This window comes from Aulonocara stuartgranti, assembly GCF_965226115.1.
Source record: "Aulonocara stuartgranti genome assembly, chromosome: 14".
NCBI lineage: Eukaryota > Metazoa > Chordata > Actinopteri > Cichliformes > Cichlidae > Aulonocara > Aulonocara stuartgranti.
The window spans coordinates 17,107,343-17,128,333 of record NC_138950.1 but is presented as its reverse complement, the minus strand read 5'-3'; the positions used below and the strand labels follow the sequence as shown (position 1 = coordinate 17,128,333).

At 39.2% G+C, this 20,991-nt stretch overlaps 1 protein-coding gene and 1 long non-coding RNA gene across 2 annotated transcripts in view; one reads left to right on the top strand and one right to left on the bottom strand.

The window, feature by feature from the left end:
• LOC309687193 overlaps positions 1 to 20,991 on the bottom strand; it is a 42,949-nt gene that overhangs the window by 5,155 nt on the left and 16,803 nt on the right. The window lies entirely within an intron of this gene.
• On the top strand, positions 1,130 to 19,786 carry LOC309687182 (uncharacterized protein). Its single transcript, XM_082501946.1, has 17 exons — positions 1,130 to 1,265; positions 1,352 to 1,384; positions 2,125 to 2,155; positions 2,744 to 2,898; positions 4,478 to 4,612; positions 5,479 to 5,673; positions 5,978 to 6,079; positions 6,251 to 6,424; positions 6,711 to 6,724; positions 7,016 to 7,038; positions 10,970 to 11,070; positions 12,106 to 12,197; positions 12,726 to 12,952; positions 14,543 to 14,702; positions 15,542 to 15,704; positions 15,826 to 15,879; positions 15,954 to 19,786. The coding sequence occupies exons 1-17, from the start codon at positions 1,217 to 1,219 to the stop codon at positions 16,199 to 16,201; spliced, it is 1,956 nt and encodes a 651-aa protein (XP_082358072.1). The 5' UTR covers positions 1,130 to 1,216; the 3' UTR covers positions 16,202 to 19,786.

Below are 20,991 nucleotides of genomic sequence, written 5' to 3'. Positions count from 1 at the left end.
CCTGACCTAAAACTACCAACCAACCACCCAACCAACCATGGAGCACAGAGTTTAAAAAAACACTAACACACATCAAACAATTTATGGTTAGGGGGAGTGAGTTCCTTAGTGTAAACATGTGAAAATCCCCCTTCTTGGTCTATTTTTGCCTCTTTCTCTAAAATATTTGAATTGACTTGTGTCACCTTTAAACAATCAGTATGGTTGATAGGGAATTTAAGGATATTGGCTTGTACAATTGATCCATCCATCCATCCATCCTCTTCCACTTATCCTTGTCAGGGTCATGCAGGGGCTGGAGCCTATCCCAGCTGTCTTAGGGCGAGAGGCATGGTACACCCTAAACATTTCCCCAGTCTAACCAGGCTAACACATAGAGACAGACAACCATTCACATTCACACCTATGGGCACACACACTATGATCTCTTTAAAGAAAAAAAGTATGTGCTAATTGTTTTGTGTCTTCTTGTACACATATGCTACACGACTGGTGTATTAGCGAGTAGTCTTTCAGTCATTAAGTGTGCAGATGGGTTTGTTGGTCATTCCAAAACTTTTGTATTTTATAATTTAGATCGCTTTCTACCCAGATGAACATAATGGACAATTTTAAAACTTGTCTTCATCATATATTTTTTAAAATCAGAGGTAAGTTAGTTACCCTGCTTTGATTTTTTTTTTTAATGTTTTTTTTTTGTGTCCCGTTTGGATCTTTAGCCATCAGAATTGTTGTCTTAAGGCCAAGAAAGATGCCAAGCGGATTTATTTTACCAAGTGGATCATCATGGCCTTGCCATATTGGTCCATTTGATTGACCTTTAATTTATTTTATTTTCAGTTGCTACAAACGGGACAGACATGACTGGGGGATAGGACAGGGAGAAAGAATGAAAGAAAGAGAGGGAGAGAAAGAAAACCAAAGCGGAGAAGAGACGGTGAGAAGGGGGGGGAAGAAAGAAAAAAAAACAAAAAACAAAACACCTGGATCACCTGTATGGAGAAAACCCTGCTTTGATATTACTGAACCCGTGTTGTAAATGAAGGTTTATGATGGCTGTACATTTTTAAGCAAACACATTGTGTGTGTGTGCATAAGCCACCTTGATTCTGTGATGAATAATTGCCCATTTTTGGGCAATATCACAAGGGAGGTGTGGTTTTAAAACAGTTTAGACTGAGCTGTTTGCTTCTTTTGCATCTCACTTTTAGAGACAATGTGCGGTCGGAATTTACAGATGTTCTCGCTCTGGGCTCTAGGCTTTGGTAGGCTACTTCATTCCTTTGCCAAAATTGAATATTTTGAATTAAACATTGTTACGTTAATAATGCTTCCATCTCCCGTCTTTCAGTTTTGCTGATTTTTGGCATCACCACTGTCTGTGGTAAGTAAGGTTTTTTTTCCTGAAAATTAGAGACCACTTGTTCTATACAGCTTATACTGTGCAGATATTGTGTATCCTGAACTCTGTATGTGTGTGCGTGTGTGTGGACGCAGAGGATGCATGTATTTATTTGTTATTCATTTTTTATATTGCTATCTATCTATCTATCTATCTATCTATCTATCTATCTATCTATCTATCTATCTATCTATCTATCTATCTATCTCTCTCTCTGTGTGTGTATGTATATATATATGTATGTATGTATGTATGTATGTATGTATGTATGTATATATATATATATATACATACATACATACATACATAGAGAGAGAGAGAGAGAGAGAGAGAGAGAGAGAGAGAGAATAGTGTTTATATGTGTGTGTGTCCATTTTAGGCTTTTTCACGTCAATAATTTTAAGATGGGCTTTATGTGAAAAGACAACAGCAGAAGAACTAGCTTTCTGTTTCCATCTGTTCCCTTTCCCCCCTCTCTCTCTCTGTCTGTGCACTCTTCTGTGGTTTTGTCGTGACTAATGTACAGTGGAAAAAGGCAGTCGATTGTTGCTTTTGAACAGATACTTTTGTAATATTTATCAAATTGTATCACGCTAGACAATGACATGGCATAAGCTTTGAATTTGGAAATATTGAATCTATTTATTCAGAAAAACAGATTTAACGGGTTTTAGTTTGTTAATACAAATTATTCACAGCTTTGAATGTTTGCTTGTCCACAGAGCCTGCAGGCTCCAATAATAATTGTCATCGGTGAGTCACCTCTGCCTTACTGTGAAAATGTGTGATGCTTATTTTTACCATTTGATCATCATTGCCAGTTAAGTGCTGTTCAGTGAGTGTCACTGAGGTTCCCTACAAGAAAAGAATTAACAAATGAGGCTGTCATGCCTGTTCAAACAAAAGGCGCGAGTTGGATTTGTTGAAATTGGTGTTGCATGCTTGTCCACCTTTGTTTTTTAATGGCTGAATAATGACTAAACATTTGTCCATTCTCTGGTCTCTTGCTGCTTAAGTGTGCATTAACGATTTGACCACATCTGTCAGTTCAGGTTTAACCTCTGCTTCAACCGTAGTACCTTCACCATCCACTTCATTAAAGTAATTTATCTTTCCACTTCTGATCATCATATTCACTTCACTCATTAGAGCCCACACTTCTGACACCACTTGTCAGTTTGACCGGCAGTATCTTTTAGGTTCAAACAAAAGGCATCTCCCACAAACTAATAAAATACAATAAAGGTAATGAAACCACTTGTTTTCCCTGCAGAGGAAGATATACTTTTATATCTGACTGCCAGCAATAATGTCCAGGCTTTGGTCATCTATGCTTTTCAGAAAAGACTGTAATGGAACATGGTATGACATCAAAGAGGCTACATGCTGTGAAAACAGACTTCACCCTGGTGCAAGCCTGTCTTGTTGTGGAAATGAGCCTTACAGTCCTGGAACAGCCACTTGTTGTAAACAGCAACACAGACACACTGTCACAGGTAATGAATTTATAAGATAGAAAACTGGAATGTAAAAAAAAAAAGAAAAAAGAATAGAATAGTAATATTAAAAAGTCATCAGCTGGTATTAAAATAGGTTATATGTTTCCACATATTCAGATCTATTCTTGAAGGTCTTTTTCTCACTTCTGAGAACATTTGTGTATCACTCAACCTTGCATTATGGGTATTAAGCAGATAAAGGTTTTTCTTTTTTAGCAAACAAAAATTGCTAGACACCTACAGTGCTGATGTGATGGTTGAGAGGGAAAGCTTACACTATTTTGTTGCAACCATCATAAAGTACGGGGAGATGTGAGGAAACAGAAGTACAGTGCATCAGGAAAGTATTCATAGCGCTTCACTTGTTCCACATTTTGTCATATTGCAATCTTTACCAATAGATTAAATTCATTTTCACCCCAACATTCTACAGCTAACACCCCAAAGTGACAAAGTAGAAAAATAGTTTGCCTGAAATTCTTGCAAATTCATTAAAAATAAATAAAATAAATGATAACATATACATGTACAAGTATTCACATCCTTCACTCAATACGTTTGAAGCTCCGTATTGAGTCTTATTGAGTATGATTTTTAGACAGTTTGTCATATTATTCTTCCCAGAAACTCTTAAGCTCCATTGGGTTGGACAGGGACCATATGTACACAGTCATTTTCAGATATGTACAATTAGATTTAAATCTGGTTTCTGACTTTCCTAATTAAAGACATTCACATACTGGTCCCAAAGCCACTCCTTTGCTGTCTTGGCTGTGTGCTTAAGATTGTTGTCCTGTTGGAAAATTAACCATTGCCCCTTCTCCAGTCTCTGCTGCCGAAAAACATCCACACAACGTGATACTGCCACCTCCATGCTTTTCTGTAGTGATGGTGTTAACCAAGTAATTAGTGGTGCCTAGTTTCCTCCAGATATGATGTTTGGCATTCAGGCCAAAGAGGCAAATCTTTGTTTCATCAGACCAGGGAATGGTTTCTCGTGGTCTGAGAGTCCTTCAGGGGACAGCCACTCCAGGCAGGCTGTCATGTGCCTTTTACTGAGGAGTGGCTTCTGTCTGGTCATTCTACCAGACAGGCCCGATCAGTGGAGTGCTGCGGAAATGTTTGTCCTTCTAGAAGGTTCTCCTCTCTCCACACTGCAATACTGGAGCTCTGTGAAAGTGATTATCAGGTTCTTCGTCACCTCCCTAACTAAGGCCTTTCTGCCCTGACCACTCAGATTGGTGGGGCGGCCAACTCTAAGAAGAGCCCTGGTGATTCCAAACTTCTTCCATTAATGTGCTCATTGGGACCTTCAATGCTGAAGAAATTTTTCTGTACCCTTCCCCATATCTGTGTCTTGATACAATTTTGTTTCATAGGTGTGAATATTTTCCAGATGCACTGTGGCTGTCTCGATGCTGCTCAAGTAAAAGAAGCAAAAGAAAACAAAACAGTTTTTAGATTGAACTGAGTTTCTTTGAAGTTGTGAACTTTCTAATCGTGATTTGATGCACTTGTAATAACACTCTTTCAGCAGTTACATTAAGGTACTGGTGTCTGCATCCTGTTTTTACAGCCAGAGTTACACAGGGTCTTAGTGAAAAGGTATCCAGCTGCTGTGAACTGAAGGCTTACAATCCAGTGAATGAAATATGTTGCCAGTCAGCCATCATAGCAAAACCTTCACCAATGGCTGAGTGTTGTGGTAAAGGTGAGTAGATGCACTGATGGAAAGCATTAATTAAATCAATTCTAAAGTATACAATGTAAATATGGAATTATGTTTTCTCCATCACTAAGTTTTGAGTGTCTGCAAATTTGTAGTTGTTTGAGTATTAAATCGTGAGATTCAGTTAAGGTGCAAACTGAAAGACATAGGAAACTGCAAGGTGGTGTCAAGAGAGAATATAACTAGCCACCATCAGATGGCAGACTTTGGAAATCAAGAGAAATGACTGAAGGCAGAGAAAATGATTAAGTGGTGGCTTGATGCATGCTCAATCATTCAGGTAAGGGAATGCCAACATTTTCATTGGGAGAAACTTTTTGTCACTCATCCAAGTGATTTCTTCAGTCTCAGCTGACTGCTGGTTTCCCCAACCTTATAAGTAATACATCTGCATAATGACAGGCACTATCACCACTGACTAACAATGGGTCATGAGGGCGGTTTCATGATCATTATTATGCAAATTGTCATGACCATTAAGTCAAAGGAGCTTGCAAAGAAAAGCGTCTGGACAAGAACCCTAGCAAGTATAAAGCTAATATAACGGTGGAAGTATTACTAAGGGACATAACTAGATTGAACTGAAATCAGTGATTGTCTCTTGAAACAGTCATAATGAGATGCATCAGGGCACTCGTTTGGGAAGTTATTATGAGGCACTTTCTAAATGAACTTTAATTTAAAAGGTCAACAAGACATAAAAACTGAATGTACAGAATATACAGTAAAACATGATTAGAAAACACACACACACTTAAAGGTTTACCAACATTGCAGCAGCTTGACAGCTTAGCTATGGTTAAGGTAAATTAAGAAAGCAAAAAACAAAACATATTTTCTTTTCACAGATGTTTTTGATAGGGTCAAGCAGTTGTGTTGTGGTTCACCTGATATTAAGATGATTCTGATGAGAAATTCCAGTCACCATCAGTGCTGTGGTCACAGCCAGTATGACACCGAGACTCAGTGCTGTTGTTCAAATGAGAAGAGGCTGGAAGTATACCCAAAGATTTCATCCTGCTGTCTCAGGGACTCCACTTCAGGTCAACACAGCATATCACACTGTGTAGAATAGATTTAATAAAATCTAAATCTGAAAGTTTTTGCAGTTTGCATCATACTTTACATGTTAGACCAAGACAAGAAAGTCATTTCATGGACTAGAAATAAAAAAAAAAAAGTCTTATCCCTCAAGACTATCTGCACTAGATATGCCATGTCTTTAATGTTGCATATACTTAAAAAAAATCTTTGTGGAAGTATGATAGCTGTCACAGAGTATTTAAAGGAAGCCAATGTTAATTACTGTGAGTAATGAAATTGTGTTGACTGTCTTTTCAACTACAGCTCATTTATGTGGAAATGAGACCTATGACAAAAACACACAACTATGCTGTCAGTCAACTGTTATTGACAAACATTCACCGAATCACAGATGCTGTGACAAAAGTAAGTGAAGCTGAAAAAACAGAAAAGTATTTCACTGAATATACAGTAGATGATTAGGAAGATTATTCACCAAATGAAGAACATACAGACATCTTTAAAAAGCTCCATATTAGTTTAGCTATGATTAAAGTTCAAGTGTTTCAGTTTTTGATATCTGTATCTTTTCCACAGGGGCGTATGATGGGGAAAAGGAGCTGTGTTGTGGTCCAATTAGTGATAAGAAGATCCTGACAAGGAACTCCCCAGGTCACATGTGCTGTCATCAAGGCCAGTTCAACAGCAAGACTGAGTGTTGCTGCTGGAAGGATGATGGTGCTGAGATACAACCGAGGAATTCATCTTGCTGTAAGTCGTGTATATTTGAATGGCATAACTTGCCAAAGGCAGCTTAATGCACATCTTAAAATTCGATTTAAAAGTATGCTCTTCATTTTATATTTTATATTTAAATCATGAAAACTGAATACAGTTTTATTTTAGTGTTGGGAACAGTTTCATCATATTTGTAATGAAATCAACTCATAGACCACAGCGCTTATCGCATTACATACTTATAATCAGATTAAATGCAATAAAAAATTGTTACTATATTATCGTTTTAATCAAAATCCTTTGTGCTTCATGTTCACAGGTATGCAACAAGAGGTAAGTGTTATGTTTTCCAAGGAAGGAAGTTGTAAATAATTAAACTGAAAATAACAGACAAGCGCCACTCAAGGGCAAAAAAAACAAAGAAACACAACAAAACCAAAAAGATGTTCACAAAAAAATGTCTGTTAACCGAAAACATGCTTTTATCCACAGTATGTGGCTATAGAAGGGCTCCCAAAAGTTCTCTTTTGCCTTTGCCTATAGAGTCAGCTTGGCAGTACCCAAGTCCAAAGTCCATACTATTTTATTTATTGTGTGTGTGTGTGTGTGTGTGTGTGTGTCCAGGCACCTGTGCTCCAACCCAACTGGTAAGTTAACTGTGGCTTTGACCTATTATTATCCACTTATCTATACATACACACATACAAACATTATATATATACATTATATATACAAGCATTTTCTTAACCAACCATCCACTGCTTTGTTGACAGCACTACAAATCTTTGGACTTCTCTCAATGAGCTTCATGATGTAGTCACCTGAAATGGTTCTCACTTCACAGTTGTGCCTTGTCAGGGTTCATTTGTGAAATTTCTTGCCTTCTTAATGGGGTTAGGACCATTAGTTATGCTGTGCAGAAGTCAGGTTGGTACACAGCTGACAGCCCTAATTTAAAAACTGTTAGAATTCATATTATGGCAAGAACCAATCAGCTAAGTAAAGAGAAACAACAGTCCATCATTACTTTAAGAACGGAAGGTCAGTCAGTCTGGAAAACTGCTAAAACTTTGACTGTGTCCCCAAGTGCAGTCAAAAACCCAGCAAATTAGATTACATGAAGACCGCCCCAGGAAAGGAAGACCAAGGGTCACCTCTGCTGCTGAGGAAAAATTCATCCAAGTTGCCAACTTAAGAAATTACAAGTTAACAGCACCTCAGATCAGAGCCCAGATAAATGCCACACAGAGCTCGAGACCCATCTTTACATCACCTGTTCAGAGGACACTGTGCAAATCAGGTCTTTATGGTCAAATAGCTGCTAAAAAACACTACTAAGGAAAGGCAATAAGCAGAAGAGATTTGTGTGGGAAAAGAAAAACAATCAATGGGCATTAGACCAGTGGAAATCTGTGCTTTGGTCTGATGAGTCCAAATTTGAGAGCTTTGGTTCCACTCACCATGTCTTTGTACAATGTGGAAAAGGTCAAAGGCTCCCACCTTGAAGCATGGAGGAGGTATGCTTTGCTGTGGGGGTGCTTTGCTGGTGACACTGTTGGGGATTTATTCAAAGTTGAAGGAACATTGAACCAGCACGGCTACCACAGCATCCTGCAGCGACATGCCATCCCATCCGGTTTGCGTTTAGTTGGGCCATCATTTATTTATCAACAGGACATTGACTCCAAACACACCTGCATGCTGTGTAAGGGCTATTTGACCAAGAAGGAGAGTGATGTAGTGCTGCAACAGATGGTGTGCCCTCCACAATCACCTGACCTAAACCCAATCGAGATGGTTTAGGCCGAGGTGAACCTCAGAGTCAAGGAAAAAGGGCCAACAAGTGCTCAGCATCTGTGGGAACTCTGTCAAGAATGTTGGAAAACCATTTCAGATGACTACCTCATGAAGCTTGTCGAAAGAATGCAATGAGTGTGCAAAGCAGTAATCAAAGTAAAGGGTGGCTATTTTGAAGAATCTAAAATATAAAACATGTTTTGAGTTATTTCACAGTTTTTTGTTTACGACATAATTCCATATGTGTTGATACCAGTGTTGGGCAAGTTACTTTGAAAAAGTAATTAATTATAGTTACTAGTTACTTCTTCAAAAAAGTAACTGAGTTAGTAACTGAGTTACAAGATTCTAAAAGTAATTAATTACTTGAAAAGTAACTATTGCGTTACTTTTAAAAATATGTTTAACCCTCTGGGGTTCAGGGTATAACTGGCCATTTTTAACTACTTTTGATGTTTTCTCAACATTTCACCTTTAAAAACTATTTACTTTGCCTTGTTTGGTATCATTGTTTTCAGCACAACCTCACGTGTCTGAATTTACAGTTCTATTTTCATTTGACATACTGTATTAACACAATTGATCTAAAATCAGACAAAAAACATAAAATTCGAGTAGAAAAAAGTTATAATTTTTACTGTAACAACCACAAACATGTTTAATGAATCATATTTCATAACTTTAAATGCAAATATAAATTGTCAATTTTAAAATCATATGCACAAGTTTTGCAAACAACAAACTTATTTGCAGCCATTTACCTTTTACCCCTTTTTTAAGGTTCAAGGTTCTTTATTTGTCACATGCATAGTTATACAAGTATAACACACAGTGAAATGTAGCCTGACACGCTCCTCGACATGTGCAAAAATAGGGGGGGGGCTGTAGAGGAAGAACATATATATATATATATATATATATATATATATATATATACATATATATATATATATATACATATATATATAGTATATACATTGGGTGAATGTGCAGTAGTAGCAGCAAGCAGGTGAATTCTGTACATTAATAAGAATAGACATCTGACTATTTTACAGGATAGACAATATAAACATATTTAAAATTAAAGGAATTTGAAATGTACCATTAAATAACCATTTCAAACTATTTACATAACAATCAGGTGTTCTGCATTCAGTAAGATGCCACAAATTATTTGTGCCACTTCAAAAATTTCTGTCCACTATATAAAGGAGAACATCACAGCCTGATGCCTGTAGGTCTGACAGCAGCAGGTGTATCACTCCTCTTCTCTACCTGGAGACAGCAATCGCCTTACTGTTCTGACACACAACACAAAGCAATCCACAACACCACACACTAACTGCACACTCCAACCACGCTAAACGTCGCAAATCTCTCACATCTCAAAACTCACTCTCTCTCTTTTTCTGCTGCCTCTCTCTCTCTCTCTCTCTCTCTCTCTCTCTCTCTCGGTCTAAAACTTCCCCCTCTTCCTAAACAACCAAATGTCATGTTGCCATATCATTTTTGATTGGTCGTTTTTTGGGGTCATAAGCAGAGAGTGCTTGCTAGCGCTGACCTTAGACAGTAAACATGACAACACAATTTAAAAACTGCTATATATCACCTTTTTGCTTTGTCATCTTGAAGTGATCATGTGATTGGCTTACCACGACTACTTTATTCTTCCTCAGTCAAACAGCAGCACTCATGCGATTGTCTTGCCCCCTAGCTACAGGTGTTGTGCCAGAAAGTGACTGTGGCCCGCGGGAGCCCGCAGAGCTGCTTAAAGCTGTGGAGCCCAGCTTATTTACAGCTACTTCCTTACAAATGATATAAGATGCGATAAGCTGAACACAGCTTCAGCCGTCTGTTTGTTGAAAAACAGTAATGCGACCGCACCGTATTTTCTTGTTAGTAACGGTAATGGCATTGTAACGATAGAAATAGTAATTAGTTAGATTACTCGTTACTGAAAAAAGCAACACCGTTAGTAACGCCGTTACTTGTAATGCAGTTATTCCTATCACTGGTTGATACATAGTTTTGATGCCTTCAGTGAGAATCTACAACGTAACTCATGCAAATTAAAAAAAAAAAACATTAAATGAGAAGGTGTGTCCAAACTTTTGACTGCTAGTGTATCTGGGGCTGCGGGGTTGATGTAGTGCATCTCAGACATCAACTGACAGGTCACCAGCATATCACAGCTTTATTTTTGTCAACAATGATATTTATGACATTTATGACTTAATGCTTTAATATTAAAAATGGCTTTAATCTGTTTATGAGGCACTTTTCATAGGTTAGGAATTTAAGTCCTTTTAGGCACTGAAACTATTTGGTTAGGTTTGGGGTTAAAATACATCTTTGCAATTTCCTGCAAATTTTAAAGTGATGAGAGGATGGGGAGCAGGCGAGAACACAGCTGGGACGTAACGAGGTGGGGAGGAGACCAAAACTGAAGATAGTGACACAAGACACAGACTGTCATTAGTAAAAAAGTAAATAGAAGAGAGACACGGAGACGCAGATTCGACACTTAGACATGGAAACATGAGACGAGGCGAGGTGAGGCACAGGAACAGAAATCCGGAGGGCTAAATATAATACAACAGAAAACAATAATTCAATGAATAAAACTTAAAAACACTGGGTCACAGACCCACGACAGTGACAATGGCATAGATGCCACATGACACCTTGTGTATATCTGTGAGAGGCTTTGAAAACTTAGCATAGTATTTATGCGATGTTGACTGTTTTTGTTTATTTTTACCTGTTTTTGCATATCCGCAGCACTGAACCAAACACACATCTCTGTCGGTCATCATGCTACAATCCAAAAGAGTACCACTGCTGTGAAAGAAACCAAAAGCCTCACTGGTTCTGTACCTCAGGTATCACTGTCTGTTTGTTTTGGTTTTGCAGCTGTCGTGTCAGTTACTATCACGTAAAAATTACATAACCCTGTGGTTCTAACTTTGCAGCTTTTGGAAGAGAAAGTGGAACTGGATCACAGCCCAAACTCCAACAAAGCAGTTAGAACTTAGTGAGCAGTTTATTTTGCTCTACTGGTGTAAAAACAAAGAGTTGTTTTCAGCATAAATTTCCCCTACAGAGCACATTGTGCCATTTGTTCTTGTGATGTTAGCTCACTGTGGAAAACTCTTCAAGTAATAAAGTGTGAAGACAAAATATGCCCCTAGTAATATCATTTTATATACTGTAATACTAAACTAACTCTTTCTAAAACTGAGAATAATGCCTTGGGAGTTTATCAAATGATGAAACAAAGAAATACTATCTTGTCTTCTATTTGTATTTGTAAAATCCTATATGCTCATTTTTAGTTAAATGTGTGCATTAAAGAGGGTTTTGTGTCATGAACCAGAGGTTCATGCAAGATATGGACCCTATGTAGACTCAAACCCAACTTAACTTTTCACAAGACTTTATTTACACAGCAGAAGAAGAGTGAGGTAAACATGAATATACACCAGCTGAGAGCAGACTATCATGGAATCAGAATCAGAATCAGAAAGGGTTTTATTGCCAAATGTTGAGCGGGTTTACAACATTAGGAAATTGCTGGAGAGCCACTGGGAGAGAATAATTAATCACAGAGAGTCACTAATAGTGAATGACCCTGGAAACCCAACAACACCGGCTGGAAAATCCCAGACACTGCCATGGAACATGACAGTGTTATATTTGGAAAAACATAATGTGAAGCTATAGTTGCAAGGGAACACCCTGACTAATATTTTCTCAAACATGTTCCATGCTCTGAGTAAATGTTATTTTCTTTCCTTTCTCAGATCCTTTTTTTTCCCTGTTATGTCTTTCCTGATGTAACTGAGTTCAGCATTTATGAGAAGTTTCTAACTCCTGTCCTCTCTCCACCCTTCCAACCCTCACACCTCTATGTTTAGGTCAAATCAAGGCAACACCCACTGTGTATAATCCACACATACAAGTCTGCTGTGATGGATGTATCTCTGCGTGGAAGCCTTGGATGGATCAGGTAATAATCAAATTGTTTTTCCTTGTCTTGTTTGTTTTGTTGTTCTGTCTCTGGGCCTCATTTTTAGTTATAATAGAAAGGTCAAAAGTTTTAATTTGTGTCTCTGGGGGGAAAAAAAATCCTTTTCCAATGACAGTGATAGACTTAAAGCAACGTTTTCTTTCAAATAAAAAAAAAAAAATTATATGTATGTATTAGGAGAATTTTGGAAGAATTTTTAATAAGATTGTTAATGGGTAAAATGATGGGCAACACATTTCATTATTAAATGAAATGTGTTGTGTCACATCCTAATTAGGATGTAGAGCTGACAGCAGTGGAAAAGAGAGATTCTAGGAAAAAATTCTGCTTTACTGACCCTTTGATGAGAGAGCTCAGAGCTCCACCCCGCTCCTTTTATACAATAACTGAGGGTGTTTTTCGATCTGTCTAAAACTCATCGAACGGCCTCAGTATTCGCTACTACTAATGCAAAAGGGCCATAAGGCATTTCTGAACAATTTACTGTATTATCTCTGATTCTTCAAGTGCTGTGGAGAGACGCCGTACGGCTCGGGACAATGTGGAGTTCTCTGTTGTAATAACACCTTGTACGAGGACAGAGTCGATGGACAGGAATGTTCAGAGATGGGTATTCCTTACAACCCGGCCAAAGGGACTATATGTTGTTCTCAGTTTCACGGCAGCCCAGGACAACACTGCTGTGGGACAGAAATTTACCGGCCTGATGTTGAGATTTGCTGCAATGGACACAGGTGATTTTGTGTGTGTGTGTGTGTGTGTGTGTGTGTGTGTGTGTGTGTGTGTGTGTGTGTGTGTGTGTGTGTGTTGCTGATAAAATCTAGTGAAAAGGGATGGGTTTTTTTCCCATTCCTTATTCATCAGCTTGGTATGTAACAGTGTTTGATTTTAGGTCAGTGGGCAGTTAATTTTAATGCATCTTGTGCTGGTTGAGGGGAAACCCAGAAGGGAGAGGCAAAGGAAATGTCTTGCATTCCAGTAGAAGGTCTTTTCTTTATCGAAATTCCAGCTGTGCATAACACTGTCCCACCTTTGTTTACTTTCAGGCACCGTTGTGCTCTGGTCTAATGTGATAAAGCATTCTTTTTTTCTTTTCTTTTTGCCTGTCCCGTTTGGCTCTTTTGCCATCAGAATTGTTGTCTAAAGGCAAAGAAAGATGCCCAACGGATTTACTTTACCAAACTGACCATCCCAGCCTTGCCGTAATGGTCCATTTGATTCACCTTTTATTGTTTATTTTATTTTCACTTACTGAATACGGGACAGACTTGACTGGGGGAAAGAAGGGGAGAAAGAAAGAGGGAAAGAGAAACAGCTGAGAAGAGGGACGGGGGAGAAGGGCAAAAAACATAAACCAACAGAACGGGCAGAGAAAAAAAAATGCATATATCAATCACCTGGATCACCTGCTGAGAAAGAAAAAAGAAAACAAGCAGAAGTGATAAAGCATTCTTCTGTATCGGTCCATGTGGTTTCTGACTCGGTTTGGTGCCATATGGGTTAAAGTTTGCAGTTAAACTGTCTGTGTTTGCATCATTCAATAGTCTGGATATTCTATGGCCTGAAAACATTTGTGGCAGCTACTTTTCTTTCGGTCTCAGTTTTAGTATTGGTGGAGCAGGTTGTATCCTGAATGCTCTCATTAAGCGTATTTTCAACTGCAGAGTCTGTCAGAGTGGGTGATGACAGCAACACTGAGTATGAATATATTATGTGTGAACAGTGAGAGCTGAAGCTGCAGTTCTGATTCTCTGCTTTCAGTGTACAGCCTGTGTAATAACTGTGTTGAAGAAGTGGATAAATATCTTCCAGGCTGACATCCAACAATATACATAAGGACATGTCTCACTCAGCCTCTTATAAACTTATCTTGCACTCCTTATTTCAATGAGGAATGATCATTCAGAAGACTTGAATATGATTTACTAAGCTACAGAAATTAATTGATCCTTTTGATTAGTCTCTGATGACACATGATGGCAGAATGGAATTATGGTGAAGATAGAGGCTTGGACGGAGCTTTAAGTGACTTGAGGGACACAGAGATGGGTTCCTGGAAAGGAAAATAATGGAAAAGCCCACAGATTTAAAGCACACAGGGTGGAGTCTGATTGGCTCAAAGAAGGCGGGTAAGAAGAACACTGGACTAGTGTAATGATGTCAGTATTGAATTTGACAGCGTGGGAAATTGGAAGTCATGCAAAGAATTGACTAGCAGGCAAACACCCAGAAAACCAGAGAAATGTTGTAATTGCAGATCTTCATTATTTAACTTATGCATAAGCTTCATTTGATATTAATGTGTCCCTCTGTTTTCCAACCAGACATCCCAAATCAGAAAACATTCACTGCTGTGGGGTCAAAGCCTACAACATTAAAGATCCACAGATGAAGTGCTGTGCAGGAACACTGTACACGCTGACATCATTACATAAGCATGGAGGGGGCCTGCAGTGCTGCGGATCCACTCTGCAAGAGCCACAGGTAGTTTATCAGTAATGATGTATATAATATAATTATCATGTTATCTGACCATTTCTCGTGCATCCTATTCATGCCATGAGAACTTATTTGAGATAAACTATATGAATTTCAGGGGCAGGACGACACGTCACACACTCCACTTCAGGTTATATCTCTATAAATGGCTCACATGCTTGTTTGTTCTCATTTCCATGCCCCACCGTCCATCCATCAGTTTTTCACACCCTCTCATCATTATCAGGGGATCTGTGAGGTTCAGAAGCCACTGAGAATCTGTCACTGAGCCGTTCTCTGCACTGCAGTCTTTAATTTTGACACTTTGTTTTTTCTTCTCTTTTTTTTTCTCCAAAAGCATTTTGAATTTCCTTTCTTACTTGTGACACCTCTCAATAACCAGTTAAGCATTAAATCTAGAATATATGCCTACTCTACAGTGAAGGAAAACAACACCTTGTAATGCATTGGCTCCCAAGGCTGCTTTCATGGACACAGCTTGTCCGGCTGTCACACAAATAGTTGATAAATGCATCCAGGAGAAGATTACTGTACTTTATAAAAGTCAGTCCGAAGAATCCTTTACAGATCATTTCAAAAAAGAGGAGGATCTCCAGTCTGAACCTAAACACAACAATTTATAATTCAATATAACCAAACCATCATTATTAGGCTTTGCAAGCCAAACTATGCAGTTGCTGCCAAGGCCCCAGTAAGACCAATACTAAAACATTTTTTATATTTAGTGATATATTTAGTGTATATCTGACAGTCAGAATACCTTCAGCATAAGGAATATTACACCTGTCTTTAGAAACTTAACTAACATCTCTTTTCACTACCAGGACATTTGCTGCTCAAGTGAGGAGGAAGAGGTGATCTACTCTGCCAAGACAGGGTTTAGATGCTGTGGTCACCTCTATTACAACACCACCCTGTGGTCATGCTGTGCTGGGAGGCTGAGATCAATCCATGAACCAGGACAGGGTCAAAGAAAGATGATTAATGGTTTGTTTTGTCTGCTTAGATGTCCTTTCCATGCAGTAGAACTTCATTTGACGTCATTTTAATTTGATGGCAAAGCCCAGATCCTGCATTTTACCAATAACATGTATAATGTTGTTTTCAGAATCCAGAGTCCTATCTGTGAATAACCTGAACAAAACAGATCTTTGCCAAAAAAGTAAGTCTTTTTTTAACATAAAAAATGCTGATGTTTTGGTTTGTAATGCCATGGCTTTATGTATCTTTGTTTAGTGCACATTGGGACTGTGGAAAGTGTGTCTCAGCAGAGCGTTGTGTTTGGGAATGTGCTGACGGTTCATGGTATGGAGGCCGAAGCTCTGCCTTTTCCTTACGTCCTGGAAACAGATGATCGCTGCAGCTTCCCTAAACTGGTTCTTGGGAAGACCTACTTCTTTAACAAAGTTAATGTTTTCACTGATTTCAATCATGACTCTGTTCTTCAGTCACTCCATTTCATTATTTCCAAATGTTCACCTTAGGTCACCATTGGCTGATTTATACATGGGCAGTCCTGATGAGTTACTCTATTCTCTGACAAAGTACTAATTTTGTATTTTTATTTTGTGCTTGCAATATTGGGTTTTTCACTCTCTTGAATGTATTACATATTACTGCATTGTTATACATTGGTCTGTTAGCAATAGTGATGCTATCCTAAAAAGACATACCTAATCTGTCCTTTGTTTTTTGTGTATTATTAGAGCCATTAGTAATGGTTGATTCTCACAATTAAATCAAAAAACTCCTTATGTACCGTCTGTAACCGTAATGTCTTTACCTGATTTAGAAACAGTAATGCATTACAGAAAAATGCCATTACAGAATGCATTATTTTTAAATTGTTACACTTAACTGGACAGGTCTTTCAGGAACTGTACTAAACTGGTTCAAAACATAGGTAGAAAACAGGAAATACTTTGTATCAATAGGTAACTTCACATCTGAGCAGACAAGTATCACATGTGGAGTTCCCCAAGGTTCCATCTTGGGACCCCTTCTGTTTAACATCTACATGCTCCCACTGGCACAGATTATAAACAACAACAAAATAAACTATCACAGCTATGCAGATGACACACAAATATATATCACAATGTCACCAGGAGACCGAGGCCCTGTACAGGCTCTTGGTAAATGCATTGAGGAAATCAATGACTGGTTGTGCCACAATTTTCTCCAGCTAAACAAAAACAAAACTGAGGTAATAGTCTTTGGCGCCAAAGAAAAACGATTACAGGTCACCAGAGAACTTCAATCTATACATCTAAAAACCACAAACCAGGCGAGAAATTTGGGTGTAGTGATGGATGCAGACCTAAACTTAGAAAAACACATTAAGACAATAACAAAGTCAGCTTACTATCACCTCAAGAATATATCAAGGATAAAAGATCTGATGTCTCAACAGGACCTGGAAAAACTAGTCCATGCATTCATCTTTAGTAGGCTTGATTACTGTAACAGCATCTTTACAGGTCTACCTAAAAAATCAGTCAGACAACTACAGCTCATTCAGAACTCTGCTGCTCGAGTCCTCACTAAGACCAAAAAAGTGGACCACATCAGTCCAGCTCTGAGGTCCTTACACTGGCTGCCTGTCCGTCAGAGGATAGACTTTAAAGTTCTGATGCTGGCCTATAAAGCTCTGAATGGTTTAGGACCAAAATACATCAATGACCTCCTGACCCAGTATGAACCATCCAGATCCCTCAGGTCATCTGGATCCGGTCTTTTATCAGTTCCCAGAGTCAGAACCAGACACGGAGCAGCTGCATTCAGCTTTTATGCTCCTTATATCTGGAACAAACTCCCAGAAAGCCTCAGATCAGCTGAAACACTCAGTTTATTTAAATCCAGGTTGAAGACTCACCTGTTCTCAGCTGCATTTGAATAAAGCACCAAATCCACACTTTAAGCTTAAATTTCAAAACTTACATTTAACTACTGATTTTATCTACTGTTCTGATTTTATCTGTTTTGATTTTATATACTGTTTTGTTTGTTTGTTTGTTTGTTTGTTTGTTTGTTAATTAGTTAGTTAGTTTATTTGCTTGTTTTAATCAATTTTAAATCATGCTTTTTATTTGTTCTTGTTTCTAATGTCTCTGTAAAGCACTTTGAATCACCTTGTTGTTGAATTGTGCTATACAAATAAACTTGCCTTGCCTTGCCTTGCCTTAACACTGCTTACTTATGCATTTAAAATAATTACATACATAATATTACTAAAACTGCAGCATCAGTTACATGTGACTCTGCACATAACTAGTCAAACCCTGCCATTCCTCCACTCTCAGAAAATCTGTTCACTGAGATGACTAAGTAAAATTTTTGAAATCACTGAGAACATTGTAGCTTTTTACTGAAATATTTACTGAGTTTCACATTGTACTCACTCACATAACTTAAGACAGTTATTACTACTGTGACACAGCCCAGTTGTATTTAAGTATACAGTGTATGCAATAATACGATGAAACTATTAACTTCAGAAGTCTAAAAAAAAAAAACAAACTTAAGTTTCTTCTTGATTCTTGTTAGCATGGAATCAACAGTTGCTGACTTCTTACAGCACTATAAAATGTAGCTTCATAAAATATTAGCATATGGCTCATTTTTTATTTTTAAGCTATTTTCTTGCACTGAAACAAATTATAATACATAATTTAAAAAATGTTTGACCTTGACCCACATAATCAAATGTATGCATATACTGTAAATGGCATAATTTATTTTGATAGCTAAAGCTAGTGAATGTTAACCACTGAGTTGCCAATGCCATGAATGCTACTATGCTGTACCACCCAGAGGTCCCACTGAAAAGACCATGAAAGTATTTTCTTTTCATAAACAGCTGTTTTTATTCTTACTTTTTCTATTGGAATGTAATTTCTATAAGGCCTCAGTGCACAGACACAGTAGTGGTGATGGCAGATGTTTGGGCTTTGTAGTACTGTCTCGATACTGCATGTTTGACTTTGCATGTTTGTGTTTATTTTGTGGCCTAATGTTCTTATGATTTAAGCTTTAAATAAATAACATATTTTGCTTTATCCTATTGAGTTGATGATCTTTTTTTTTTTTTTTGCCTGTCCCATTTGGTTCTTTAGCCATCAGAATTGTTGTCTGAAGACCAACAAGGATACCCAATGGATTTACTTTGCCAAATGGATCTTCGTGGCATTGCCGTATTGGTCCATTTGGTCGATCTTTGTTTTTATTATTTATTATATTTTATTTTCAGATGTTACAGATGGGACAGACATGAGTGAGGGATAGGAAAGGGAGAAAGAAAGAGGAAGGAAAGGAAAAACAGAAGGGGAGAGGGACAGTGAGAAAGGGGGGGAGAAAAAAAATAAGAATCTCCTGGATCACCTGTTGAGAGAAGAATAGAAAACAAGCAAAAAAACAAAAAAAAACAAAGCAACATACTAAACACAACACCATCGCATTAATCTAGCTAAGTGTAAACAGCAGTAAATACTAAATATTCAATGTTGTTGTGCAGTACGCAGGACAGATGTGCTTCGAAGTAGTAGCCAAGAAAGGTGTAATTTAAGTCTACGAGCAGTGAACACCCGTGTGCATACCTGTGTGGATCAGCGTGCTTGTATTCCAAAGGTTTCTCCATGTAACGATCTGCTAGGGAGTGTGGGGGGGGCATAGCCCCGTCCTCCAGGGTATGAAGCAGGTATGGAGGAGATCAAAACTCCAGACATCCAGAGGCCCCCAGAACACAAGAGACCATAGAAGACCAACAGAGGGGCAGCCGCGCCACTGTCCCAGCAAGAGCTGAGGAGAGTCCCAGATGAGGGCTCACTCAGCTGCCGCGGAGCAGAAGCCAGGGGGAGTTGCAGTGACGCGCCCGTGAGCTCCGCCGGCCGCCAGCTGTGCCTGAGTGACCGAGCCCCAGGCCGAGAGGCCGGGGGCACCCCACCTCCGAAGTGGCCCGAGCGAGCCCCAGGTTCCAGGCCCCGATAAGCGGCCGCCAAGGAGTGAGCCGGTGTGTACCTGGACGCCCACCCCCAGACACAAAGAACCACCAACGCACCGACACCTGAGGGAGTCCGCTACCGGCAGGGGAAGTGGTGGAGGGGTGGAGATAGGCCTCCAAACCTTGGAGGGCCTGAGGTGTCCCCAGAGAGGTGGTGTCTGATACCCAACCTGACATATAGACACAGACATACAGGCACACACAGACACAAACATCCATTCCCCCCCTCATGCTCTCATATGCACTCACTCCACACTCAACCAACGTGGAGACAGACATAAAGAGACGCTGTACACACGATCACACTCCCCAAGCGTACTCTACAAACCGGGTCTAGGTACCCTTGCCCCTGGAGGGGGGAACTGCACCCAGACCCAGGTGGTGTTACCCTTTTCCCTGCGGTGGGGAGAGGCAGACCGCCCCGACTCCGTAGCAGCAGGGAGGCCCCACACTCCAGACCGCAGTCGGACGGCCAACTCCTCCTAGCCCCCCCGCTCCAGCAGGCCGCAGAGAATGGGGGTGGGAGAAGACTCCAAACCTCCCTCCACCCGCTCATTGAGTTGATGATCTTGCCATTGGCAGAGGTTTTTTTTTTTTTACTAAAAAAGTGCTTTCATTACAGACTTTATGTTTAACATGCAATGTTTGCAAAAAAGTTGAAACATTTATTTTAACTAGTTTTGAACTTTTAAATAGTCCACAATAAATGTTAAAGAGGATTCTGCACCTTTCTCAGATCAGATTCATTAAAAACATGGGACTTTGGCTGCATCTATAAATGTATTACTGGTACATCTGGTACACGTTTTAGGTCAGAAAAGTGGTATTCAAGCATTAGTGTACACCAGGGGCGGAGCGTGGGGGTGGCTTACTGGGCTTAAGCCCGGGTTGATTTTTCAGAAAGCCCAGGGTCTTTTGGAGTGTAATTTTTTCATAGTTAGATGCCTGGCTGACACTGTATAAAACAAAAACTACACACAATATTCGAAGCACATAGTGCACACTGTGGGAATTTATGACTGTGCGTAAATCCCCCCTAATATTGGTATGATCCGAGCTCAGACACTAAGCGGGGCGGGGCAGCTGCTGCCTGCGAGTGCGCTGTTAGAGAAACGCAGCCAGGCAGACAGAGGAGAACTGAAGTTCGACCAGGTACCAAAGAAAATCATTCGTACTGTACAAATAATGTAAATATGACGGTGTATCACGAAAGATTGATATCCAACTGATCACTTGACCAATATTACGTTACTTGCTCTTCAAGTGAATCAACAA